The sequence below is a fragment of the Anguilla rostrata genome, chromosome 4 (genome assembly GCF_018555375.3).
Source record: "Anguilla rostrata isolate EN2019 chromosome 4, ASM1855537v3, whole genome shotgun sequence".
Taxonomy (NCBI): Eukaryota; Metazoa; Chordata; class Actinopteri; order Anguilliformes; family Anguillidae; genus Anguilla; species Anguilla rostrata.
The window spans coordinates 39,714,612-39,741,639 of record NC_057936.1 but is presented as its reverse complement, the minus strand read 5'-3'; the positions used below and the strand labels follow the sequence as shown (position 1 = coordinate 39,741,639).

Below are 27,028 nucleotides of genomic sequence, written 5' to 3'. Positions count from 1 at the left end.
TTACTCGCCGCAAGGGGCAAATTTGAGTGTCCCTCCCTCAAGACGGTACCATTTAGATTTGTGTGTTTACTTGTCCCTGTATAAGGATATCCTGAAACTAAGTTTAGAGAATACAAGCCTAAGATTAGAGGCTGGTTAGACCCTTGAATACTCACTGCAGAGGTCCTACAGAATACTCGCCCAGGATCCATTTATCTGAGCATGGCGCCTGCGCGTTGGGTGCAGAGGGCAGAGGAGAGAGGGCACCAGGTAAAGGATGATGGGATAGCAGCGGTGTTCCTGTCCACCTTCCCGTGAGGCAACAGAGGAATGTGCTGAACTGAAATGAAAGCATGTACAGACTTTTCATTTGGGCTTTCCTGGCTGTCACGATGGCGATAAGATGGGAGGTGGCAGAAAAGTGGCTTGATACTAAGAACATGCTTTATATTTTACCAACGGAAAGTGTGTTCCATATACTTTTATAACCTCTTTAGCTGTTTTACTTTGTGAGGGGCCTGTGTTTGATGCCAGTAAAGTAGGCTATCACAACGACCGGCGCTCCTTTGAGCAACTAGGCCCTAGGAGATGGTTTAAGGTACCAGTTCGGAACACAGAGTTAACCACCTGAGTAACATGGGGAATGCCGTTCTTCTGCCTCCATGAATAAACTGCTTCATCGCCCCCTGGTGGTTGGCCTGCTTTTCTTTTGTTTTTGTTAGGGTGGTTTGTGTTTGGTTTATCCATTTCGAACTTGCTATTAGCCTGGGCTGACACAACTGATTCCCCTGTCTCTGTACATTCTCATCACTGCTGCCTATTAGATATATGGTCTGCTGATTTGGTGCACATTAATTCTACCCCTGGTACTGGTTAGAGCTCTGCGCCTGTTTTATTTAGATTGTTACAGCTTGGTTTGGGTTTGCTAACCAGGATTTCCTGGCTCAAAATCTCTGAAAGTCACAACATGTTCTGTGCCTTCTTCTGGCCCATGCACCATATCTGTGCAGCTAGAAAATCAATCACTGAACATGTATCACAACTTTCTCTATTTGAACATAACCAAAAGCTGCAACAGTTTGGCAGAGAGATGACCTAAATATGGTTTATGCAAATCAATAGTTTAATACATTTAGGAGTAAAAATGTATTGTGAAGTGGGTTATCAATTTAGGGTTTAAATTTTTTTTTTTTTTTTTACTAAGTAGTCCCAATACAATGTACTGTGATGTAACAGGAATTTACTAAGGAAAGCCTGTCATTTTCTAAAGATGGGGCTGCAGTGTAATATCATTTTGTCGCATTTTGCGACCGTTTGACTTTGCCGTGCCAGTAAACTTTTTATTTTATCACACAGAAGTGAGTTGCAGACTCCAGCTGGTCAGTTGCACTTTTTTTCTGTCTACACTAAAGCCTGTGAGTTTAATTCCAATACAGATTCTCATTTCAAGTCAGTGACACAGAACAGTGACATGTGGGTAAGATAATGATACTGCATCAACCCATGTTGCTTGGATACAGATATTGTGTAGTGCATTCTGAATCCTTGCTGCCAAGACGTCATTGTAAGGTGTAACAGTTTCTTGATTTTGATAGGAGCTGTTAGAAATAGCTGCCATTGGTGGATGGCTGGCTGTTCGCTCACTCCTGCTTGTCCAGATCAGGTCTATAAAACCGGTTGTTACCCTGCTAAATAAAATGATGCTGATGTGGCTGTGATTAACTTTTTTTGCCTGGAAAACATTATAGTAAAATGAAAATTGTTCAGGAGTTGCGGCAATAAAACATTTAGCCTATTATTTAAGCTACATCAAAGGATATCCCTTTTGTGTTATGTGCTGGGTTATGGATGAAGTCAACACCGATAGGATCATAAAAACCCTATCTAAATGCCAATTTAGTATTGGTCTGCTGAAAACCAAGATTCTCCCTGGAAGATCACCTGATTGGCGTTACTGATTGGCATTCATGTCTGACAGTATTAACAAACACACAAATAATCTAAAAACTGTTTTTTTTTCTACTGATAGTCTGATTGAATCCTCTTTTTGCAATCTCTTTTGATCTTTTCCCCACTACTAAGTGTAATGCATTTGCTGCTGCCTTTAATGATAAGACTATATAGACATCACAGTCAATATCTGCAAAACATGACTATACTCAAATGCTGAGTTCCCATCTCCATTTGTGGAGGTGCTTCTCATGATAGTCTGACACAAGTTACCATAGTTGATTTGAAAATGCTTTGTGAAGTTTTGTCTCTGTTGAGCCCTTCATCCTGTCCCCCCATTCCTATGACCTTTTTAAAACCCTTTTAACTGTGTCAGAGGATGTGTTTAACATAGTGAATTGCTCTTTACAAGCTGGCACTTTTCCAAGCTCATGATTGTTAGACATTTGTTAAAGAAAGATAATCTTGACTCGTTGGTAATTAGTAATTGTATACCTATCTCCAACCTTTATTTTCTCTGCAGAATACTTGAACAAGTGGTGTTAAATGATTTTTTTTAACACTCACTGTAATTATGAAAAATTCAAATCTGGATTCCATGCTCACAATATCAGAGAGACTGCATTGGTTAGGGTGGTAAATGATTTAAGAATCAATGCAGACTGGAACCCGCTTTTTATCGTGGTGCTGCTGGATCTGAGTGCCACTTTCGATATGACTGACCGAAAAAAAAATTTAAAATATTGTGTGGGGTTCATCAGGGGTCTGTTCTTGGGCACCTCTTGTTTAATTTGTATATGCTTCCTCTAGGCGATGAAGCATAACATTAATTTTACCTGATGTCTTGGGTTCTCTGAGTTCTTTATTACATTGTATTGAAGATATAACATTATGAATGTCCCACTACTTTTTACAACTTAACAGATAAAACATCCTGGTCCTTTGTGCATAAGCTTTGAGAGGGAAAACTATGGCTATCTAGGCTCTTTGCAAAGTGCAAGTTAGAAATTTAGGAGTAAGCCTAGACTCTGACCTTGATTTTGAAGCTCATGTTATAAAGGTGACTGCTTTCTATCAGTTAAAAAACATTGCTAATTTGCAAAGCTTCATTTCAAATGCCAATGCAGCAAAACTTGTATAAGCTTTTATTTCAAGTTGACTAGACTGTTGTAATGTTCTTTTCTCAGGTCTCTCTAAGAAAATTATTGGTTGTCTGCAGCTGCTACAGAATTCAGCGGCACGGGTTTTAACAAAAATAAGAAAGACTGAACTCATTACACCGGAAATTGATTTTAAAATTATTTTATTAGTTTACAAATCCCTTAATGGCCTAGCACCGAAGTACATATGTGATGTGCTCTTAGCTCTTTTCAGTGCAGCTTTTGATTAAGGAAATAAAATTGGTTTTATTTTGATATTATGGTGTTTGCGTTACTATTACTGTCTTTGTTGTATGGTTTAAATTTTTTTAATGTTGTATCTGAACTGCTTGTGTGTAGCTCATTGAATTGTGTCCTGTATGAAATGTGCTGTATAAATAAAATTTGATTTGATTTGACTTGATTTAGGATAAGCTATCTAACTAACCTGCAAGCTAAAACTGCATTATGCACATTTATACGTTTATACACTAACAGAGCTTATACATTTATTTATAGCAACAGGTTAAATGTAATGAAGGCAGCACATAGCTTCCTTCTTCATTGTGATCACCTTGTCTTGTGTCTGTTAGTGTTGTTTACGCTACAGCACCACTTCGGAATGATGCTGCCATTTCATGTTCAAATGATAGTAATCCACTGTGTGCAATGCTTTTGTAATAGTCTTTAATATTGCCGACACCGGTCACATTTTTGTCAAGGCCGAATGGAAAATGGTCAAGGTGGCCGCTCTGATTCTGTACATAGGGGGCGGAATCTACTCTAGACACTGGGAAAAGGTCAGTGTTGGAGAGGTTGGGTTGTTGGATGGCCAGCTATTGCCTGAATTCTGTCCAGAACACCGATCCTCGGGCCCTGGTCCTGGAGTGCCACAGAGTCTGCTGGCTGTTGGTTTTGCCTTAAGATCAGCCACCGATTCAGACCCAAGAAACCAGGTGACCTGATTTAGCGGTGTAATCAACTGTTTGGACTGATCAGTCTGCTGTTGTGCTAAGAACAAACCCTGTGGCTCACCAAGACCTGGATTGAGGACCACTGGCCCATAGATTGCTAGCGTAATGGCAGATCGACCGTGGGAAAATGGGAGACATTGCGGGTGTACTGTTTGTATGGCGCATGTGTGCATGTGCGTTATTTAAACATGACTGGTGAGTGTTGTCATGGGCTTTCCCATGCTGGCCATGCAGTTTCTCAGTCCAGTAATATAGGGTCTGATAGAGATATGGGCTAACTGAATAATTGAATTTCATATGCTTGGTATTTCATCTCCTGTTTACGCTTTGCGATACACAAGCACTGCCAGAGGTGTATCTGGCATCAGTGTCTAGGCTAGATAAAGTTATGTATCCTACATGGCCTAGGCCCCATTGAGCCACTGATTACTCCCAGTCAATGCCATTGAGTACCTGTCCACCTGGCTAATTTGTTGAGAGGGATCAGAGGGATTGTAATAACCTACCGAGACACTTAACTTCAATCCTTCTATTACGCCGAACGCGCTCTTACATTTGTAATGAGCTGGGGAAATCCAAACCTGTTTTTAGTGAACAGCTCAATCAAAAGCAGTTACCTGAGTTGCCAGCTGGAATTGATGCCAGTAGACACAGTGTGCACTTGTAATGTTTTTATTATATAGGCCTAAAAAGGCACAGAAGAGAGTTGTACCATCCTACTGTCTGTCTGCTATCAGGAAAGTGGGATTTTGTCCAAATTTAGGGCATGACAGTAATTTCTAATCATCCCCTTTTAGCAGATTACCCTTCTGAATGGAAACCCAATGGAACAGGCAAGAAAAGACTCCTAATTGGTGTGCATGTGTTTGCAATTTTTTTTCAAACTTTCAGTCGAAAGGCAATAATGGCCCTGTGGTATGGTACAGCTGCGCTGTGCCCTGATTTTCTGAATAGCTTTGTGCTCTGGTGTTTCTGCGAAACCTGCGGGAGAGGAGACGTCGCAGCACCTTTGATTTGTTTGCGTATAAGAGTCTCGGTGTGTCTTTATTTGCCTCAGGAATACCCGTGAATGTTTGAGGAAGGCTGAGAGAAATCATCAGGCATGGACTGATGCTCACAGAATGGACCATGAACAGATGGAATGTATTAAAACATATTCTCTCTCTCAAATGACATATTCTAAATAGGAAGCACTGTCCTGCTGGCTGAAATGCAATTTGAGGAAAAAATGCTGTACTTACTTACTCATTTATTTATTATTTATTTACTATATGATTAAACAGGACTCTACAGTGCTCCAATTTTAGGAGCATTTGGTCCTGGAAATGGATGTTTGTTGACTGGAAAAATAATTTAGGAACATATCTACTAATTGGGATGCATTAGTGTGCTCCTAAATTGTTAAACTCTGAAGCACGTGCTCCTTGGAAAGAAAATATTCCTGTTAAATAAGAATGTTTCAGAAGACTAGATGGCTGAAGCATTGGAGCTTGATTGTATCCTGTTCCTCTTCTGTGTAAATAATCTGGATGATGTGTTTTGCAGGGACATCATGATAAACCACTTTGAGCCTTCCATCTCCTTCGAAGGGCTGCAGGTTAAAGTGCGGGACATGTGCAGCATGGACAATGACCAGCAGTTCACCATGAAGTGGATTGACGAGGAAGGTACAGTTATGTGTGTGTGTGCGTGCGTGTGTGCACGTTTTTATAACTGTGCCGGTACATACGTACTTGTGTGTGGGCATGCATGCGTATCTGTGACTGGAAGCGTCCTCTTATCAATCTGTTTTATTGCAGTTATCCTGTAAGTTGCTATTGTTAGTTCCTCGGTTAGAGTTTCAGTTATAGAAATTTAATGTAGTAAATGTAATTGCATCCTGTTGTGTTGGTTTGAATCCCTTCATGTGTCCCCCGGTGTTACTCTGTCCCCGTAGGCGACCCCTGCACCATATCATCCCAGCTGGAGCTGGAGGAGGCGCTCCGTCTCTACGAGTTGAACAAAGACTCGGAGCTCATCATACACGGTGAGCCACCGCGTAGTGTTCCGCGTAGGGTCCTGACGCTTTCCGGTACTGCCCAACGGCTCGGCGCTCAGCGGTACCGGGGAATGGTCCTCAGTACCGGCAGCACCGTAACCGTGAGCGAGCTGTGCGCGTGCGCGGTGCCCGAGCATTTAAACTTAAAACGTCACCGTTATGTCCATAACATAAAAAGGGTTTTGCAGAAATAAAATGGTATTGTGTAAACAAAACAGGACTGCACAAATATCACTAGATACCCTGCCCGACTGCATTCTGCTCTTTGTGATCTATGAACCTGCCAGGCGTATTTTTACCTGACGTGCGTGCTTGTCGTCTTGTACCGAGAAAGTAGTAGTGGAATGGTTATGATTGATTTAATATGAAAAAACTAATTTGGTAAGATTGAGAACTGCAGTGCTTTAGGCCCCGGTCATTCGGTCCTAACAGAAATGGGCATCTGCTCAGCCCTCGCTCCATGTGGGAGGTGGTCTGTTGTTATCAGTCCCTGTTTGTTTGGCCAGCCCCCTGCTTTTTAGGGCTCCTGTTTGCTCAGTCGGGCCCACGCAGATCCCCGAACGCAGAGGCACCTCAGCCAATGTTACCCAGCAAGCCTAAAACAAATCTCCAGGGATCTGCGCCTTCCTCAGATCGCATTTGGCAAATAGGATGAAACTTGGCTGGAAAAAACAAGAACTTGGCTCTGAGCGAGTGTTGCTATCTTTGGATGCCTCTGTTTTTATTTCAAGTGCTGCGGTTTCCTGTAAACCTCAGCGAGGCATGTGTGTGCGTGCGTGCGTGTGTGCCTGTGCTCGCAAGACTTTTCTGAGTGTCTGTGAGTGTGACCTCTCTGAATTTGGGACTTTTCTCTGTGAGAATATGAGTGTGACATCTGTTTGTCTCTATGTGAGCCCAGTTTATGCGTTTGAATTCCGTTGACGGTAGTGTACTGTAAGCATTTGCTTTTTGCCTGGCTGTGGGGTTGGTTAGGAGGGCAGCCCTCTCTGTGTGCTGTCACAGTCAGTGAAAGGATGAGTCATGGCTGTGCGCTCAGTCAGAGATGAGAGGTCTGAGCGCTCGTACAGAGGGAGTTTGTGAAATGTGCAGGGAGTGGAGGAGGGGCACAGAGGACACGAACAAGGCGAGGGTAATGAGGGTGAGACTCTTTTTAAAAGGTTTGACGAAGCTTGAGCCGGTTAGCCTTGAACTTGCGTAGCTCCAGTACTGCATCTCTTGCTCCCTGCATTCTGCTTCCTGATCCTGCCGACACGCTAGCAGGCTAACGTTCCCGCTCAGCCTCCTGTCCGCCGACTGCGAGGGGGGAGGGGAGGGGCGATTTACTTTCCCTGTGAAACCCCTCACTTTGAGGCCAGCCGCCCCGGTAGCCGTTTGAGCGGAACGGCGTATTTCAGCTGACTGCAGGACGGGGAGGAGCTGATAGCCGAGCTTCTCCAGTGCCGAGGCGCTCTCCTTCACGCTTGTGCGTAATTCTGGTGCCACGCTCCCAGCCCCAGCTGTGTCCCGCTGTTCAGACCTGCCCCAATTTAAAGCTGCTTTGCTGGTGGTAGTGTTTTGGCTCCTCAGTTAGGTGTTTTTTTAACAGATAGTCCTTCAGCCATCTTTGTTAGCCTTAATTTTCCAATCTGTTCGAGGTGGCTTTAATGGTCTATCTTGTTTCTCCCCTTAGTCAGGCAGTACAGTAGACGTAAGGTGGTCTGGTGAATAACCTATATCTCTCTCCTCAGTCAAGTGACAAAAGTAGATCTTAGATAGTCTGTCTCTCTCTCTCTGCTGAAGTAGATTTAAAGATCTCACATGCTTATGCTTATCCACTGCCCCTCGAGTACTGCACTGGTAAGGCCTAACATGCGATTTTTTATTCTGCTGAATAACCCTTCTGTCTGTCTGTCTCTCCTCAGTGTTCCCCTGTGTGCCCGAGAAGCCTGGCATGCCGTGTCAGGGAGAGGACAGTGAGTATACTCTCTCAGAGTTTCTGTCACGCGGGGGATGCGGGTGGTGCGGGTGGTGCAGGGGGTGCGTCCGGGGATGGAGAGCGCGCTCCGCGGTGGCGCTGCAGGCAGGACCCAAGTGGCCCCGGTCCTGGGAGCTAAACCCCACAAATCTCTCTCTCGTCCTCAGAGTCCATATACCGGCGGGGAGCGCGGCGCTGGAGGAAGCTGTACTGTGCCAGCGGACACACCTTCCAGGCCAAGAGATTCAACAGGGTGATGCTTCCTTACGCCTGCAGCCAGAGGCTCTCTGGAGCCGGAGGGCCGTGCGCAAAACCAACACCGGCCGTTTGGATTTGTGAAAGGCTGTAGCGACGGGAACTAGGGGTCTGCAGCCCTGGCCCTGGAGCATCATGACCTCTGCTGCTTTTAGCGCTCAATTGGTGAAATAGAACATTTGATTGGATGGTTAATACACCTAATCTGGTTTCTTGGGTCTGAATTTGTCATTGATTTAAAGGTGAAAGCAAAAGCTCTTTGATTCTGTGACTCTCCAGGGCCAGAATTACATTCACCACTGACCTTGTTTCAGAGCACCTCAGTTGCAGAAATTGAAAAGCAGTAATTATTCTCAACATTCGCTGGACAATCTTTTTAAAAAAAATTTTTTTTGGCATGGTGCATGCCATTGTAGACTCTTAAGTTTTGAGGGGGTGTGCTGATGTTTTTCATGGCTTATGCGCGGTTTAGTTCTGGTCTCCTACTGCTGATATTTTACTGACGGAACGGTCCTGAGTTTTGGCCGAGGGTCGGTCAGAGGCTCGCTCTGCTGAATGGCTAGCCTGGTCAAAAGGGAAAATTACCCAGCCTGCCTTGTGAGAAGGTACATCCATTAACTTATAAACCTTTACAGAAGCTGTGCATCTGTGAAATGAGTAGAGATTCTTATTTGTAGCTGTACAGAAATTAATTGAACCTGTTCTTGTGAGAAGCCATGCTTCATTTAAAACGACAGTGGCTCTGTTTACACACAAATATTTGGTCATTCAGAATGAATTCACCCTGAATGAGAATGACTAATAACCTGTATGTATGTTTGTATGACCTTTAATATGAACAAACATTCACATGTTTACATGCATTACATCCATTGTCCTTGCAAAAGAAACAACAATTCCGTTCAGAATGAGATCTCATTAGAATCAGGCTTGTTCAGGTGACTCTGTTCCAACAGAGCTTTATTCCCAATTAGTGTTTTTTTCTGACAGATATGATAACTGATTATAAGGCTGCATACAGAGGTGGAAAATCCATGTTCAGAAAGTAAAAGTCCTCCCCAGTATTTTGTTCCAGTTACCTGGATTTGATAATTGGCGCAATTCTTCAGCCAGGAGGTAGAACCAGTCAGTGAAGTCAGCAAGCTGAGTTCATGGGTGGAAGATCTGATCCCTGGATTGTTCTCCTCTGGTTGCGTGGGAAAGCAGTCTCTGACTCTTTATAGAAGCAGTGCCAGAGTGTAAGCAATCAGCAATGCTAGTGCGGAACTGTGATTAAGCAAAATGATTGCCAGTGATTTAAAAAATAATCATAATTTTTATAGAAGCTGTGTGTGGTAGATGCTTATTTATGATGGTAGAGCTTGATTAATAGATGTTCATCTAGAATGGTAGAGCTGTGTATAATAGATGCTTATTTATGACTGTAGAACTGTGTATAGTAGATGCTTATTTATGATGGTAGAACTGTATAGTAGATTCTTATTTATGATGGTAGAACTGTGTATAGTAGATGCTTATTTATGATGATAGAACTGTGTATAGTAGATGCTTATTTGTGAAGGTAGAACTGTGTATGGTCGATGCTTATTTTTGACAGTAGAGCTGTGTTGGGCTTATTTAGGGACACTTGTGTCAGTCTGACTGATGGTGGCGCTGTCTCTGCTGGTATCTTTCTCAGCGGGCACACTGTGCCATCTGCACAGACCGGATATGGGGCCTTGGGCGGCAGGGCTACAAGTGCATCAACTGCAAACTGCTGGTGCACAAGAAATGCCACAAGCTGGTATCAATGGAGTGCGGCCGGCACGTAATCCAAGTGAGAACACCGAACTCACATTTTACACACAAGCTGGCATCTGTGGAGTCCACACACAGGACAGTTTGAGCTGTATGTTGCAGAAACAGCTTTTAAAAGTGAAAGTTTCTATCTCTCATGTCCCCTCTCTCTCTGTCATGTCTTCTCTGTCTCTCTCTCATATGTCCCTCTCTCTCTCTCTCTTTTTTTCTCTCTCTCTCATATGTCCCTCTCTCTCTTTTTCTCTCTCTCTCTCATGTCCCTCTCTGTCTCTCTCTCTCTCTCACTCTGTAGGAGCCAGTGATGGGTCCGTTGGCTCCAGCAGGCACTCCATCAGATCACCTTGACCCAGGTACACAGTGCAGTGTGTGTGCAGGAGACCCAGGAGAGGGATTTCTGTCTCAATCAGCAGGGATGCGTGGTCCTGCCCGTGTTTTTGAACTAGGGCTCCCAGAAAACTACCAATCACAAATAAACGTGTTAAACGTGAGAATTGAACACAATGTTGGACATCTGATAGTCTCAGTTCCCCTGAATTGGCAGAAAGTGTAGTGGCAGTGGAACAGGCTTACAAGAGTTAGTCCTCATGCCAAAGCTCCCTGCAATTGTTGCGTTAAAAACTAGTGGTGGAGTAATGGCATGTTAGCGAGTTAGCAGGGTCCAAAGGTTGACTGCTAGTTAGTCCTCATGCTCTGCATATTTGTGTGGCTCTGTGTGTGTGATGGGGAGTTTAGAAGTGTTTCCCTTCTCATTCTGCAGTGGACAAATCATCGAGTGAGAGTCTGAACCACGTCGGAGAGGAGAAAGAGGTGAGGGGAGCTCTTTGACTTTCATTTCTTCTGTTGCTGCTCTTGTTCAGTCACCTGAGCTTGTTCTCGAGAAGTGTCACCTGAGTAAGAGTGCTGATCTGAGATCGGTTTTTCCTTTTAGCTCATAATGGATAAGGTTTGGGAAAAGGGGAACCTGATCCTTATTCAGCATCCTTAAACTGACAAGCTCGTTGAGTAGGGCTCTTGGTCTTTCTCTCATAAAGACAAAGTAAGTGGTTGGGCACAAGTGTTTGTCTCTCTAAGGCCCCGTTCACATTTGCATTTTGAGGCTCGACAGCCAATGTTATTATTTGGAGTCGCTGCGTCCATACACACGTATATTTAGAAGACCGCTTGCTTATATGAACGAGCGACAGGACTTGCTCCTATATTTACAGCGCTTACAGTCACTAAGTTTGCAATGGCAATGTTGGCTCTGAATGTAAATCTCGCATTTCAGATATCACGTGGGTGTAAACGTCATCTCCAATGTCGAGAAACATTGACGTGTTCATTCAGTTTTTGTTAGCATCTGCCAAGAGAAGCCGGAGAAGGCGTGTGTTTGCACGTCTGATCTGGCAGTGAATGCAGCGACGTGAAATAACTTTTTCTAAGACTACTCAACAGTGCGCTTTATGTTGGAAGTTCTTCTGGTTTCAGAGAGTGAAAGGAAGTGTTCAGGGAGCATTAGAGTTAATCACTGCGCGTCTGCTACCGGTTGCAACTCCTGTTCCCGTCCGTACTTGCACAACCACGCTCATTTGCTGTCGTAGAAATGCTTTCATGCTTTAAAGTTTTCTCAAGTGACTTTTCCCCCTGTGTTTTCATTTAATTAACCTGTTCTTGTTAGGTGATGTTAATGATATTCAGTGAATAAAAACGCTGAATTCTCCACTAGATCTTGTTTTTGACTTCTAGTTCAGCGGGTCCTCACCTTTGAGTCTTCGACCCTCTTAATGAGTGGATCCATTTTCTACAACCCCCACCTTTTTTAATTGAATAAACTCAGTGTAGAATTTTATTCTGGACATTTTAACATATGTCAGAAGAACTGTACACTCTAGCTTGTGATGCTTGTAGCAGGTGCGGTGTGTAATTTGACTGCCACAAACATCAACATGAAAAGGTTTTATATAAATTAACTTTTTTTTTTTTTTTTTACCATACGTCGTCTCACAACCCACCTCAGCACCTTCCACGGCCAGACATTGGAAACCGCTTGTCTGCCCGATCCTTTCCTTCTCTCTCTTACTCTGTCTCTCACGCAGAAAGTGGGGGCTGGTGGAGGGAAGAGAAACAGCTTTCTGTAGCCGCCATATTGATTTCTTGGGGAAGAGTTGATGGGGTGACCCTTCCTGTGACCCGCTAACCGCGGCTGGCCAATTTAAGGCTCTCTTGTAAAAGGCAGAGTGAGGGGAGGAGTCAGGGTTTGTGGTTCTTTAGGAGCAGACTTGGGTCAAATAAATAATTTAACCCTTTGTACACCAGCAAATTTCCTGCCTTACTGACAGTTTTAAAAGACGCATCTGTTTTCACTTGCATTCAGAACCATATTCATGGTTCATCTGATTGTATGCAGTTAGTAACGTTTCCTTGAAAATTCTCTGGGATCAGCAGAAATATCTTATTGTGTTTGATCCAGGTCTGGTTAGGGGAGTGAGGAAATTAAAGACTTTCTGCAATCACTTTTTTTTTTTTTTTGCTTTTAAAATGTTCATTTCTTTGGGTTTGGGTTTCTTCGGTTTTGATTATCCATAAGTTCTCTTTTGACAGACAGCCAGCGGAGTAACACTGGCATTTAATTAGCTAGTTGGCAGGTCATGGAAGACTGTCATTGATGACTCTTAAAACCAAACAAGTCAGGAGGACTAGAGCGATACAAACAGCACAGTGAGGGTTGTGTTGCTGTTAGTGCTTGCGACGGTGCCTCCTGTGGCTGTTATGTATGAATGTGTGAGCATGGTGTCTGGTCCCCCTGCACTCAGGCCATGAACAGCAGGGACAGCGGGAAGGCCGTGTCCAGCCTGGGCCTGGCAGACTTTGACCTGCTGCGGGTTATTGGGCGTGGCAGCTACGCCAAAGTCCTGCTTGTGCGGCTCAAGAGGACCGAGCGCATCTACGCCATGAAGGTGGTGAAGAAGGAGCTGGTCAACGATGACGAGGTGAAGTCACCCCCAAAAAACGCCACAATACCCATCAATCTCCAATCGCTATTCAGTTATTACTGTCTACACTCGGACACACTCCACACAGCTCAGTGACCTCACACACACTCCACACAGCTCACTGACCTCACTCAAACACTCCATACAGCTCACTGACCTCAGCCTGATGGTCCACACAGCTCACTGACCTCACTCTGACACACTTCACACACTCACTGACCTCACTCTCACTCCAAGCAGCTCTTGGAAAATCCTGTCATCCAGCATATGACCCTCCCCTCTTTCCAGCGCATTTCGCCCTTTCATATCTGAAGTGTAAATCCCTCTGCCTGTGGAGAGCGGTGTGAATGGTTGAGGCTGAACCCTAATGATCCATAGCATCCTCTGTCTCCATGGTCTCGCCTGGGAAACTATTCTAACACATTTTCAGGGAAGGCTTGTAATGATGATCAATTGATTTGCTTATGTGCTGCTCCATCATCTTTCTGTCTCTCCCTCCATCCTGAACTCCAATTCTCTTATTCCCTTCTCTGTCTCTCTTTCTTGCACTCCTAAATCTGATACTATTTTGCATCTTCTCTCTTGCCAACTGTCATTTCTTTCTCTCTCCTCCCTCTCAGTGTTTCCTCCTTCCCTGTTTTCTTTTCCTTTTTGACGGCTTCTCTCTGATGGTGTGCAGGACATAGACTGGGTCCAGACGGAGAAGCACGTGTTTGAGCAGGCGTCCAACCATCCCTTCCTGGTGGGACTGCACTCCTGCTTCCAGACAGAAAGCAGGTGAGGGCGGAGCCAGGCGGTGACCACCACCCACAGTGGGTGGGGTTTTGTTCCATCAAAGTTGATAGTCTCTCACAGGGCTCGATCCAAAAAACTTGCGCCACGCACAGATACTCGCGCCATCTGCACACATACGCAGCACACATATAAACACACGCACACACACACACACATACACGCATACACACATACACACACACTCTCTCTTTCTCTCTTTCACACACTCACACACTCGCACCATGCATACACTCTGATGCCTCTCCAAACTGACACCCTAGTTCCGGTCCTTGTTAATGAAATTGACTGAGCACGTTAAGTAAAGTTTGAATATGCTTTCCTCTGCTCTGTCAGGCTCTTTTTTGTCATTGAGTATGTGAACGGTGGAGACCTGATGTTCCACATGCAGAGGCAGCGGAAACTTCCGGAGGAGCACGCCAGGTGAGTCACGTGCTGTGAGTAACCGAGTTACTGTAACTGATTAATCATGGTTTTGTAAATCGGAGATATCGTTAAATCAGAGGTGTGATTAACTCCTCCCCTTTCCGGGTGTTCTGTCTTTAGTTGATTATGTCCCCACCTCTTTCTCAGGTTCTATTCAGCAGAAATCAGCCTTGCCCTGAACTATCTTCACGAGCGAGGAATCATCTACAGAGACCTGAAGTTGGACAATGTCTTACTAGAGTCTGAGGGGCACATCAAGCTTACCGACTATGGCATGTGCAAGGTCTGCTTGTGCTCAGCTGCCGTTAGACTTCAACTTTGCACTGAATGCAATTCATTGAAAAAGTACACTCACTTTCAATGTTAATATATCCACCTTGATGCACATCACCATCCTCTTGACATAATTAGATTTTCACTGAGAAGTAGAATGAACACATGGATACACTCAACATTTGTAAGATCCCCGCTCTTGCAGTGGCGTCGACTGCCGATCTCTTCCCAAATGTGACGTTACACCTGAGCGGCTCTCTGAAGAGGCTCATGGGTAGTGTAGTCTCTGACCAGCGGGGGTCTTTTCTTTGCTTTACAGGAGGGGCTGCGGCCCGGGGACACGACCAGCACTTTCTGCGGGACGCCCAATTACATTGCCCCCGAGATCCTGAGAGGGGAGGATTACGGTAACCGAAACGCACGTGGACACACACACACACACACACACACCCCACCTTCTGGCTCTGTCTGTCTGCTAGTCTGGCCTGCCTAATGTAATTCATATTGACCTGGGTTCTGAGAGGTAATGTAGTGAAGCAGTGAAGTCTGTGCCAAAGCGTGTGTGTTTTGCGCAGGCTTCAGCGTAGACTGGTGGGCGCTGGGCGTGCTCATGTTCGAGATGATGGCGGGCCGGTCGCCGTTCGACATCGTGGGCAGTTCCGACAACCCTGACCAGAACACGGAGGACTATCTCTTCCAAGGTACATGCAGCAGAGAGCAAGGTGTGGGTTCCAGTCACAGTTACAGCATTCCTAAGCTTCTGACTCCCGTTTTCTGTTTTCCTTAGTCATTTTGGAAAAGCAAATCAGAATCCCGAGGTCCCTGTCGGTGAAAGCTGCCAGCGTCCTTAAGGGCTTCCTCAACAAGGTGCTGGATACTCATTGTGCCTGTAACATTGATGATGATGACGATGATGTTGATGGTTGTGGTGGTGGTGGTGGTGGTGGTGATGATGGTGATGATGGTGATTATGGTGGCAATGATGATGGTGGTGGTGATGATGGTGATGAAGATGGTTATTGTGATGGTGATGAAGATGATGGTGGTGGTGGGGGTGGTGATGATGATGGTTATTGTGGTGGTGGTGAAGATGATGGTGGTGGTGGTGGTGGTGTTGTTGATGATGATTTTAGGTGACCTCCCGTCTCCCCTCTCCTCAGGATCCAAAGGAGCGGCTCGGTTGTCATCCGCAGACGGGCTTCGCTGACATCATGGGTCACCACTTCTTCCGAAGTGTGGACTGGGACCTGGTGAGCCAGCCGTCATTTATTTTCTCCTTTCTCTTTCTATCTCTTCCCTGCTCTGTCTCTCACACGCACGTTCAGTTGCCTACTGTAATCACTAAGAAGCGATGTCTCAACTTTCACTTCAGGCTGGCTTTGGATTTGAGCACAGCGTAGAACTGAATAATTTGTTTTTCCTATATCCCTAGTGTTCATCCAGCACTGCACATCATTGAGATCAACCCTTTGAGGTGTATGATGCAACGAGCTACAACTACAACCTGTTGCAAAACTCACAGTTTGCAACATTCTTAACTGACCCTTTCGCATCAAAGCCATGAGATTTTCTTGTTTATAATCACTTCCTTGTTGGTTGCAGTACTAATCTGCAAAATATCTATAGGTCAGTATAACGAAGAGCAGCGGTAGCAGCAGTTTTGCTAAAAAAGAAAAAAACCAGGCACATGAACATAAGAGCCAAAGCACTTGAGCGCCCAGTACACCGAGCGTCCACGCGGTTGTGCTAGAACCTCAGTTTAATAGGACCTAGGACCTCTTTTAATATCACACGTCTTTTCCCTAAGCTTCGCTGATTGGCTTGATACACTAGCACTGATACACTGTACATTGCCTTCTATAACTCGCCACCTGCGATTAGAAAAAATGAATCGCCTGCAGTGGCAAGCACTGATATTAGTCCTTCTGAGACAGGGTAGTTCTTACTCATCTTTACAACATTCTAAAACGGTTTCTTCATGCCACAAATATTTAGTCTGAACTGGCCTGAAGATCTTAAATATGTCATTTGAATGTTCTTAGCTGAACAATGTAACAATCACTGCTGTTAATTGAAAGCAATGAAGTTTTAGAACATGTTGAAAAAACTACTCTCCGAAGGGTTTTAATAATAATTCTGGGAAAAAAGGACTACCTTGTAGTGAACATTGGCCACATGGCCTGGGGTCTCCACTATCACCCTGCACCTTATCTGGAGAGGCCCAGATAGACCGGAATCCAGAGATCAGCTAATACACTTCTGGGTTATCTGTTGGCGTAAACCTACCTGGTCTTCCATATCCAGACGTAGTCACAGCAGAGAGCCTGCAGGGGGAGCCATGCTGGTCTGTTCCTGTCTGTGATCATCTGTCAGTGCTGCACCAAAGTTAGAAGAGTCACAAATTAATTAAATATGCAGAAAGGCTAGGGAATGTGTAGAGAAAGCTGGACACTTTTATCATCCAAGTGCTTTAGGTTGAACCCCCCCTCCCCCTTGTGGTTTTTATTTACAGATGGAGCAGAAGCAGGTGGTCCCCCCCTTTAAGCCCAACATTTCTGGGGAGTTCGGCCTGGACAACTTCGATGCACAGTTCACCAACGAGCCGATCCAACTCACGCCCGATGATGAGTGAGTTCATTTAAATACATAAAAATGCCTTACATTCAATGCGCATGTGTAATAGCGTCTTTCTGTTTTTACTTTTATTTAAATCATTTTTATAATGAACATAATGCCAAATAATTTGGTGACTGGAAGGTAGAGTAGGATTTCGCTGAACAATTAAAATTATGTACAGTATGTGCACAAATGCCAATCATAGGTCAACCTATTGCGAACTTCGGCTGATTTTTTTAAATTGGAAGTGCTACTGAATGGGAGCTGTTTGGAAGTTGGAAGAGGCGTCTCTTATTGGTGAGCTGAGCCAAACGATCTGACTCACTGATAGGAACCAGAATGCCATCACTAGACTAGAAAGAGCACATTGCGCACTGTAGATTGTGACAGATGATACCATCACTGCCAGCATCTAAAGCTGCATAAAATGAAGCATACAATAGACTCTTTTTTTCAGTATGAAATCTACTGATGTTAGGCCTGCAGTGCCCATTCCATCTGTCTCTCCCGAGCACAAGATAACACCAGAGTCAGATGATGAGCTTTAAGTTATTCCTGCTTTAACAGTTATTTTCATGTGCTGTGACTAAATAGCAAATGTGATGGAATGAAAGAAGGAAGAGTTTAATTCCTTTTTGTGTGGAGCCATAGCAGATTTTAGAATTTTGTGCTGGTGCTAGTAACTGAAAAAGTTACAGGCACCAGTGCCACCTATGTAAAAAGTTTGTCTGGACCCCTTATTTTAGTGTGTGGGCTTGTTCCCTCCACACACACTCACACACGCACGCACACACCGCCCTGGGCATGTCGAAGTGTCCCTGAGCAAGACACCTAACCCCTAATTGCTCTGATGAATGCGAGGCATCAATTGTAAAGCGCTTTGGATAAAAGCGCAATATAAATGCAGTCCATTTCCATTTTCCACACACACTTACACACAGAACTACATTGACATACACAGACACTCGCACTCACAGACACATACACAAACACACATAGATACTCGCATACATTTACAGGCATACGCAGACACGCATTTAGACGTGCAGAGACACAAACACACATACTGCTTCCTACTTGTCCTTATCACCTTGTCACCCTGCCCCTCAGGGATGCTGTTCAGAAGATTGACCAGTCAGAATTCGAGGGCTTTGAGTACATCAACCCGCTCCTTATGTCTGCGGAGGAATGCGTGTGAAGACCCCCTGCTCCGAATCCAGCCGTTTGCTCAAACTCTGCATGGGTCATGACGCTGTCGCTGTTAGGAGATTCCGTCTGTGGTCTCCTTCGAAAGAAAACCTGTATGTAAAACCTGCTGGCCAATCAGCTGCTTAAAAATAGTTGCCAAAATTGATATCATTACCTGCCACTCAGCAATTGATGACCACGTGTCCTTAATGTGTCCTTTTTTACTGTATATTGTGTTTTTGTATGTTCTAAACTGCTACTTTCTGGCTGGTGACCAATGAGTGTTTAAGGTCATTTGGAGGTTACTGGATACAGAGAAGAGCCATAAAAATATGGAATATGCGTTGTCTTATGTGTCTTATGTCTTTTGTCTGAAGTTGTTGCCTGTTACACTGAATATGTTCTTTTTTTATAAACAGAATTCTGACCCTGTTCAGTAAATAGAAGATGGCACTGGTAAAGACCAATTTATTGTTAACTGGCGCAGTAAGTGGAATTCCTGTTTGCTGTCTCCAAATAAATGCCCGTCCTGTCTGAATTCCTTTTCCTCCTTGTAAGCACACAGGCTTTTTATTTTAAAAAAGAGCATACGGAGGACACCTTTCTTGTTTTATCTAAGGAGCACAGAGCACAAGCCTAGCTCAGAGTCTGGTTTCTCAATCGAGTCTGAATGGGTTTTTATGGCTGTGGAGCAGAGTACTGTTGGGCGGGGGCGTGGTCTTGGAGCACGCCATTGTCAGTACTCACACTTTACTATTGTTAACACTACCCTGGGGGGTAGGGGAAGGGGTTAGGGTCTGGGGTGTGTCTAAGGGGGTACGGAGCAGGTGCATCAGAGCATCTTTTTTTAAATTAAAAATCCTTAAGACACTGGGCAGTAGCAACAATGGTTGCTTTTAGTAGGAGGGTACAGTCATAGCTAATAGTTTCATAAATACATAATTTTCCACGGTATCTTTTTTTTTCACTGCCAGGAAGTGTGGTGGGGGTCATTTATCAAAGCTGCTGCTGATTTTCCACATGCATTATCAGAGTTGCTTTCAACTTTTAATTAAAAAAAAAATATATAATTATGTTTAATTATGACTAATAAATCTGTCAGAATCACTAAAGCCTTGGTCGGGCAATAACCAGTTCCTCTTATTATTATTTTTTTTTTTTTTCCACTGTAGAGATGCAGTGAAGCAAGATAGGCTAAGGTTTGTTTTTCAGCCCACTTGTGTTTCATGTGCCAACCTACAGTATTTAAATACAAGCTGTTGGTGAGGATTCCAAGTTTTGTAATTAAATACTGCATTCATAAAGAACCAAAGGAAAGAAATACAAGCAGTTGTTATTCACTTGATTTTTTTTATACTGAAAGCAAAAAATTCTTACTCTGCTTGGATTTAATTGGTCATTGAAGACCTTGTTTCTGATGTCATCAAAAGTGATTTGCATATTTTTTTCCACAAATCAGTAGCAATGGAAAACTGACTCATTACATAAATATGGTAATATGTCAGCTTGGCTCATTACCAATACTAACTGTACCACAGGGAATGTCGGGCATTTTGGCTTCTAGCATACATGGTTGTGGGAGCATGTCAAATTTGGGAGTAGTGTGAAGGTAAAAAAGCTGTGTAGGGAGTGGCATATTACTGCTCGGATGTGGTAACATTTTATCACAAGTTAGATGGCTAACACTGCTGCGTCAGTACAGGATTAATACGGAAATAACGTAAAGATTCAAAAAGATGGTTTAGTATGACTTCACTATCAACTCAAATTAGCTTGCTAGCAAGCCAGCTATCTAACCTGGTTTTTGAATTTGGTAAATGGCTTGTTGAAAAGCTGACATAGTTTCAGTGACTTGCTAACATAGCTAGCTACTCAGACAACAAACAACAGGTAAAGATTCCGTAGTTGAGCTCAGACGTGTATGGGTTGAATTGCTATTCTCTTGCGGTTGGTTTTGCTGTCAGTGATGTCAGAGTCTGTGTTGTCTTCCATATAGTTATACATATTCTACTAGCTAACCAACTACACTGTATTGTGAGACTCTTTAGTGTGCTGTCTCAAAAAATGAACACACTCCTTCAGTCCTGTAATTCTCCTATTGAGAAGTACTCAATTATTTTTCTGTTTATATGATTTATAAGTGTAAATACACATCTTTTTCTTATGCTTTAATGAATACTGAATGGAAATTAAATAAATTTAATTTGTACAGCATCTTTAGACTGGCAGGTAGACACAAGTCCAGGCACAGGTGTCATTCTGCTGCTGTCAGTACACTTGGTGTGCCGTCATGTACCACGGTAGTACCAAACCTCCTGTCAGAGAAGGGAACTAATACTCCTGTCCCCACCCCACCACCCCAACATGCCAGTGTCTTCTTGCTTAACTAGCATCCCCTGTCACGTTGAACTTTGACCCCTCAAGTGGTCCAAGCCAGGAGAGGGGTAATTTAGGCTAAGATGAGGTCAGCCAGCCATGGACAGGTACAGAACTACTGTTTTTAAGAGCTCACACCCAGCATGTGAATGGTCTTGTCTTCACCCACTGCAACGCTACACCAGCTGTCTGAGGTGACAGGGTGGGGTGGGGGTGGTGGGGGTAAGGGGGGAGCGCAATTGGCTTTACACTCTAATAAAAGCGGGGGTGGGGAGTGGCAAGGCTAGGGCTCTGTCAAACCTTGACAATTTATTGCCTCCCAGTAAATCTGCCTGCACTATTTCATACCAGGCTGCTTTTCATTCTTTAAATTATTAATCAAGGAGTCTGAGCTGAAGGGGGGACTGAAAGCGCAAGCCATTTTTTCCTGGATGTGGAAATTATCATGTTTGGCAAATACTGTTACAATTAAGCACAATTAATTGTGGGAGACCTTTGTGTAAGGAATGTTGTAATGTTGTTTTTTTTGTTTTTTCTCATTGTTTTCATATATGAGGGAAAATCTTGAGCCCCATTAAGAGTTGAAACTATTTTTTACTTGTTCATTCATAGGCTGTTAAAAATTTCACCATGTTGTGTTTTTTTATTGTATTGTCGGGTGAAAAGCATTGATGATTGTGTATTTTCAAAAATAAAATATGACAGTATAAACTGGAAATTGCTGTGCTGTGCTCTGTTATGGTAACGGCAGTAGGGAACTTAATGGTGTTCTTGGGGCTGTGACGAAAATGTGTTCTAAAATGTGCTCTAAAAATGCTGTTGTACGAAACTTAGATTTATCTGTGTTTTCATGTTTCTCCTGCTCTGGGAGGGGGTGGGGGGGTGGAGGGGATTCCCATCCAACTCATCAGTTGAAAGATGCATTCATTCTGTGCTATGAATTTTAAACATGCTGTATCTATGCAGACGTCTGAACGCAAGCACAGGCCTTTGTGGTAGGTCAGAGAATTTTCTCGCTCTAGTGGTGAAAAAAGGGTACTGTGCTCTGGGGGAGCCATTTGCTTGGTTAATCATAACAGACTCCCCCCACCCCCCCCCCATGAACCTCCCTGTGCTGACAGTATGCTGTGGCCATGGTCTTAAGAGGGGGGTCAATCCCACTCAGGTTGGCCAGTCTTCTGTAGTAGCAGATGCTGAAATCCATAGCAATTTATACATTTTTTTTTACATACGTTCTATTCATCCAGCGGGATATGTACTGATGCAATTCAGGTGAAGACCTTGCTGAAGGGAACAGCCATGCCGCACTTGGGAATTGGCCCAAGAGCCTGAGAGTTTACGTGCCCAGTTCCCTAACCAATGCACTGCGCTGCCGTCGCTTACCTTGCATCTGCTGCATTAGATACAGCTAGTGCTGCATGGAGATTCAGACCTACGCATTGCCTCTGCTGGAAGCTTTGACCTTGCGGGGACGGTGTACGATCTGTCAGCGCACATGTGCCTGCGTACTTTTGTGTGTGGGTGTGTGTGTGTGGAGCATCTTGCTTCCAGCAGAATCCGAGGAGCCGTGAACAAAACCACCTTTCAGAAAGGCAAAAGAAACCAGGATCACCTTGAATTTTTATTGTAGCAAGAAACCTAAATGGAAAGAAAGAGTACAAAAATCAAGCGGTCATCAAAGAGCCTGCAATTCTGCGTCAAAGCAAAGCGTTTAATACAGTGGCCTGTGCGCACATGTCCAGCAGACATTCCATTCACAAGCATTAACTCTTTGAACAATGTTTTTTCTCCAAAATTTTAAGTCTGTTCTAGAACTCCATTGCTTTCAATTACCAGTAGTGATTGTTACGTCAGCATTAGAATGTTCATTTAATAACATTAAATCTCACTGATTTCACTCTTTAAAAGGTTAATATCCATCAGTGCAGGAAGCTGCTGCCATGTGTCCAAAACCACCTTGGCAAGTTATGTTCTATAGAGGTTAAAGCAGCCTGCCCAACTCTACGTGGTACAATGGCAGATATCCACCCCTGATGTCAGAAGGTTGAGTCGAGGTTCATTCCTCTGCTGAGCTTAGTTTTTTAAGCTCAGTGACTATTAAAAAGGTAAGTAAAACAGATAAAAACTTGACATTTTCATGTTTGAATCACTGCATAAATCACTACAGAAATGCACTGGCGTTTCCTGTTCTCAAGGCAAAATTTAAGCTGCTTCAGAACATTAGAGAACAAGATAAATAGAATTCTCAATTATGCCACTGTAAATTGCATGATTATCACTGAGTCATGGGGCCTTACTCATTTTCATTATTTTATTTACTACTTTTTATAACACCAAGGCATATTAAGTACTACTTCAATAAATGCTCCATAAATTAATGTTAATTCTACACTTGATTTATAGTGTTAACCAAACAAACTATTTAGGATTGTAAACAAAAGTAAATAGCACTATAAAAATAACTATACAATATTTACACAGCTATACCTATAACTACCAGAAGGAAATGAAAAAATAAAGAAATGATAGCTAAAGGGGGTCATGGGAGCCATGGTACAATCAGGTACAAAAAGGCTGGGTCTTCAGTCAGCTTCAGAAGATGGGCAAGGTTTTTTTTTCTGTTCTTACTGTACTTGGAAGCTTATTCCACCACTGGGAAACTATAACAGGTTCCATGACCTGGAAGCGGCATGAGAGGGGGTGGGCAGGCACCCAATGGTGCAGAATGGAGAGAGTGCAGCCATGCAGAGTCTGATGATCTTCTAAAGATGCAACAGATCTGTCCCTTTAGCTGCCCAAGAGTCTAGCACAAAGGTCTTGAATATGATGTGCGCTACTGTAAGCAAAAAGAGATGAGAAGTAGACCGACTTTGCTGAGCATGGGGAGGTTACAGACCAGGTAAGCAATACCTCTTCAGGCTGCACCTCTCCCCATCCCTCCCTACCTCCCTGTAATCTCTTAAATGACTAAGCTTAGGGTTGTAACTAGGTAGCTGTTTTGTAGGTGACTTAGTTAATGCATCTGTCTTAACTACTGCTTGTATTTTTTCCATAGACCGTGTTGTTGCTGTTCTCGTTGTGTTAGTGTTAATCAGTTTAACCTTCAGGGTCCAAGTTGAACTATGCGGTTGTTCCCTGCACTTGGACCGGTACTTCTCTCTAGGGTTTTCGTCATACATGTTCCTGGTTATGGTTATACACTTTGTTGTACGTCGCTCTGGATAAGAGCGTCTGCCAAATGCCTGTAATGTAATGTAATGTAATGTAATGTAATGCAACAGCACTGTGGGTGAGATGCAGAGGTCTGACGAAGAAGCCTGGGAGGCCAGTGAGGAGGGAGTTGGAAGATGACCAGCACCTGAACTAAAAGCTGGGTAGTGTAAGTGGTGGGGAAGGGGCAGCTTTTCCAGATGCACGGGAGAATCTGTATGTCTGACATACCTTCATGCTGTTCTCGCAGAGGGACAATTCATTGTTCAGGACCTCTCCGTGATTCCTGGAGGGTGATTGGTCATCCAGAACAAGTGAAGGTTTTACTGTCTCTTAATGCTCCTCCTTTACCCAGGAATGTCTGAAATTGTCATTGTCATTGATCTGTGGAAACTGAAAGCATTCTGGGACAATCCCATCATTACTTTCCCTGTGTCGGAAATGCAGAAAGAATTACTCGATACCGAGGGAGACTTCCACTTTACTCTCGTACTTACATCAGAATAAACCGCAAGTAGACCTTAGTGTCCTATAATGCATTTATCATGCCTCTTCGTCTAAAGGCATGCTCTCATGGGTCTGCTTAGCACAGTGGGGACACTAATGGAAACTGCTCTCAGACCAGCACATAGACATCCACCAGCATTAAGACTGATTTAGTTAAAGATTACTTGCTTGCAGCTGTTCCTTGGCTCTAGACAACTGAAAAATGTGTGTGTGTGTCTGTGTGCATGCATGCGTGCATGCATGTGCATGCATGCATGTGTGTCTGTGTGTGGATGTATACCTGTACATATGGTGCACACGCAAGATTAATTCACCAACATAATGCAGAGTGATTTCATTTCACACAGTCAATGATTTCGATGCTCATCTGTTTAGCTTTTGTTCACAAGATTCTACGGCTAACTTTGACAGAAAAAAAATGCCCTGATGGCTGTTGTTTGCAGAAAACAGAGTGGACAGCAGAAGTAACCATGTTAACTGTGATTCAGGAGTTATACTACATTGCTGAAAGTATGTGGACATCTGACTTCCAACATCTTATCCACAATTATGGCCATTAATATGGAATTGGTCCACCCTTTGCTGAAATAACAATCTCCTTCTGGGAAGGCTTTATACTATATGTTGGAACATAAGCCTATGGAGGGATTTGCCTCCATTCAGCCAGCAGAGCATTAGTGAGGACGGGCACTGATTGGGCGATTAGGCCTGGCTTGCAGTTGGCTTTCCAATTGATCCCAAAGGCACTGGATGAGGCCAGGGCTCTGTGCAGGCCAGTCAAGTTCATCCACAACAATCTCTACAAAACCATTTCTATATGGACCTTGCTTTGTGCCCAGGGTCATTGTCATGCTGAAACAGGAAATGGCTTTCCCCAAACTGTTGCTACAAAGTTGGAAGTATAGAATCAACTAGAATGCCATTGCATTAAGATTTGCCTCCACTGGAACTAAGGGGCCTTGCCCAACCATGAAAAACAACCCCAGGCCAAGGGGTGTCCATAAACTTTTGGTCATATAGTGTAAATTTACACTGATCATGCATCACTCCATGCTGCATTTTTGCTATTTAATAAATCATTCTTTCTGAATTTGTTAACCACCAGGTGCATTTCACAGCTCACAGTACACTTTGTTAAAGAACGTAGTAAAAAGGCACAAAAGAAGCTGGATATGAGATATTAAGGTTAATTTGTTTTTTTGGTGATGAATTTTACAGAAAATGAAATCCACTTCAGCTCTCACCAATGTATAGCACCCACCTGGGTGATGCGTGGCAGCCATTTTGATCCAGATCGCTCACCACCCTTCAGCTATGGTGGAGGGGGAGGGGAATAAGCCAGTTCATTCAGTTAAGCTGAGGAATGATATGACAGTGGTGCATGTCATCCCCCAGGGTGTAGGAACAGCGCATGTCATCCTATATATAGGAGCTGAACCTACAACCATCTTAAAGACCCAGCTCCATATCCAGTCGACAACACTGCTGCCATATCCTGAATGGCAGTATATTGTGGAATTTGGGTGCTACAGCCCAATTATATGACATACATAATGAACCAATGTGGATGGCTCATACTGGATTGGTAATCACATAAATAACATCAGGTTGTTATATAAAAAATCGACAAATAATGCTAAAATAAAAATGTATTGTGAAACATACTTAATGGCTACCCTTAAAGGTAAGACTTTAAAGGGAAATTCATATGGCAACAAAACAATTATATATAAAAGCCATGTCTTCTGTTCTGGACAGAAGATGCTCTCTTGTTATGTCCAATGTAAAGTAAATTCAGTCATAATTTCCATGGCATTCCAATGATTCATTCATGTGAGTGCACTAAATATAGTTCTAATCATTCTAAAGAGAGCCAGGTTACTTCTCGAACACTGGCATTGATAAAGTGAAACACAAGAGCCCATTCTTATGGCTGTGACACTATATCATAAATTATATATCCATAAATGTGCTCTGAAATATGTAGTCATCTGGGTGAAAAAAATGAATGGTCGTACATTCATTATGTGCTTATGAAAGCAAACGCAAAGTGTCTCACTGCTAATCTTATTAATGGTTATTATTTGTTATCTGTTGTTAAAAGTTCTTATCAGTGCTTTGAGTTGCGTGAAAATTGATGTTTAAATCATATATGTGCTTTTGGGGGTAGACTTCAGTCCTTCAGTTTCCATGGAAATGGTGTGCTCCTCACTGATTCACATTACCCCCCCCCCCCCCTCCCCACACCACACATACTCATTTAAACATTAAATCCATTGAGAGAGAGAAAGAGAGAGAGAGAGAGAGAGAGAGAGAGAGAGAGAATGAGAAATCCATTGATACAAACTAGAAACAGAAGCACAAATTCCAGAAAGAAATTTATGATCAAGAAATTCAAAGACATTTAGACAACTGTCTGGATACCACGTATTCGCAATACAGAAGCAGTCAATCTGATAATGTTAAAAAAAATGTCAATACTACTTTGAAAAAATGACAGAAAAATCATGATTAAAAATTAAAACTATATTGAAATCTCAACTCCAAAAAAACCCAGTTTGACCACGCATTCTTTTTGGACC

At 43.4% G+C, this 27,028-nt stretch overlaps 1 protein-coding gene across 1 annotated transcript in view; it reads left to right on the top strand.

Moving 5' to 3' along the window:
• The window catches only part of LOC135253387 (protein kinase C iota type-like), a 32,244-nt gene extending 10,797 nt beyond the window's left edge, over nt 1-21,447 (top strand). Inside the window, exons 2-18 of the mRNA XM_064332618.1 lie at nt 5,588-5,709; nt 5,979-6,068; nt 7,982-8,032; nt 8,202-8,287; nt 9,968-10,105; nt 10,379-10,436; nt 10,844-10,893; nt 12,879-13,055; nt 13,738-13,835; nt 14,187-14,273; nt 14,424-14,559; nt 14,869-14,956; nt 15,125-15,250; nt 15,337-15,416; nt 15,710-15,799; nt 17,062-17,177; nt 18,276-21,447. Of these exons, the coding sequence (XP_064188688.1) occupies nt 5,588-5,709; nt 5,979-6,068; nt 7,982-8,032; nt 8,202-8,287; nt 9,968-10,105; nt 10,379-10,436; nt 10,844-10,893; nt 12,879-13,055; nt 13,738-13,835; nt 14,187-14,273; nt 14,424-14,559; nt 14,869-14,956; nt 15,125-15,250; nt 15,337-15,416; nt 15,710-15,799; nt 17,062-17,177; nt 18,276-18,363 (1,681 nt within the window). The 3' untranslated portion in view covers nt 18,364-21,447. The remainder of the gene's footprint in view (nt 1-5,587; nt 5,710-5,978; nt 6,069-7,981; nt 8,033-8,201; nt 8,288-9,967; nt 10,106-10,378; nt 10,437-10,843; nt 10,894-12,878; nt 13,056-13,737; nt 13,836-14,186; nt 14,274-14,423; nt 14,560-14,868; nt 14,957-15,124; nt 15,251-15,336; nt 15,417-15,709; nt 15,800-17,061; nt 17,178-18,275) is intronic.
• Nucleotides 21,448-27,028: the final 5,581 nt, after the last annotated feature.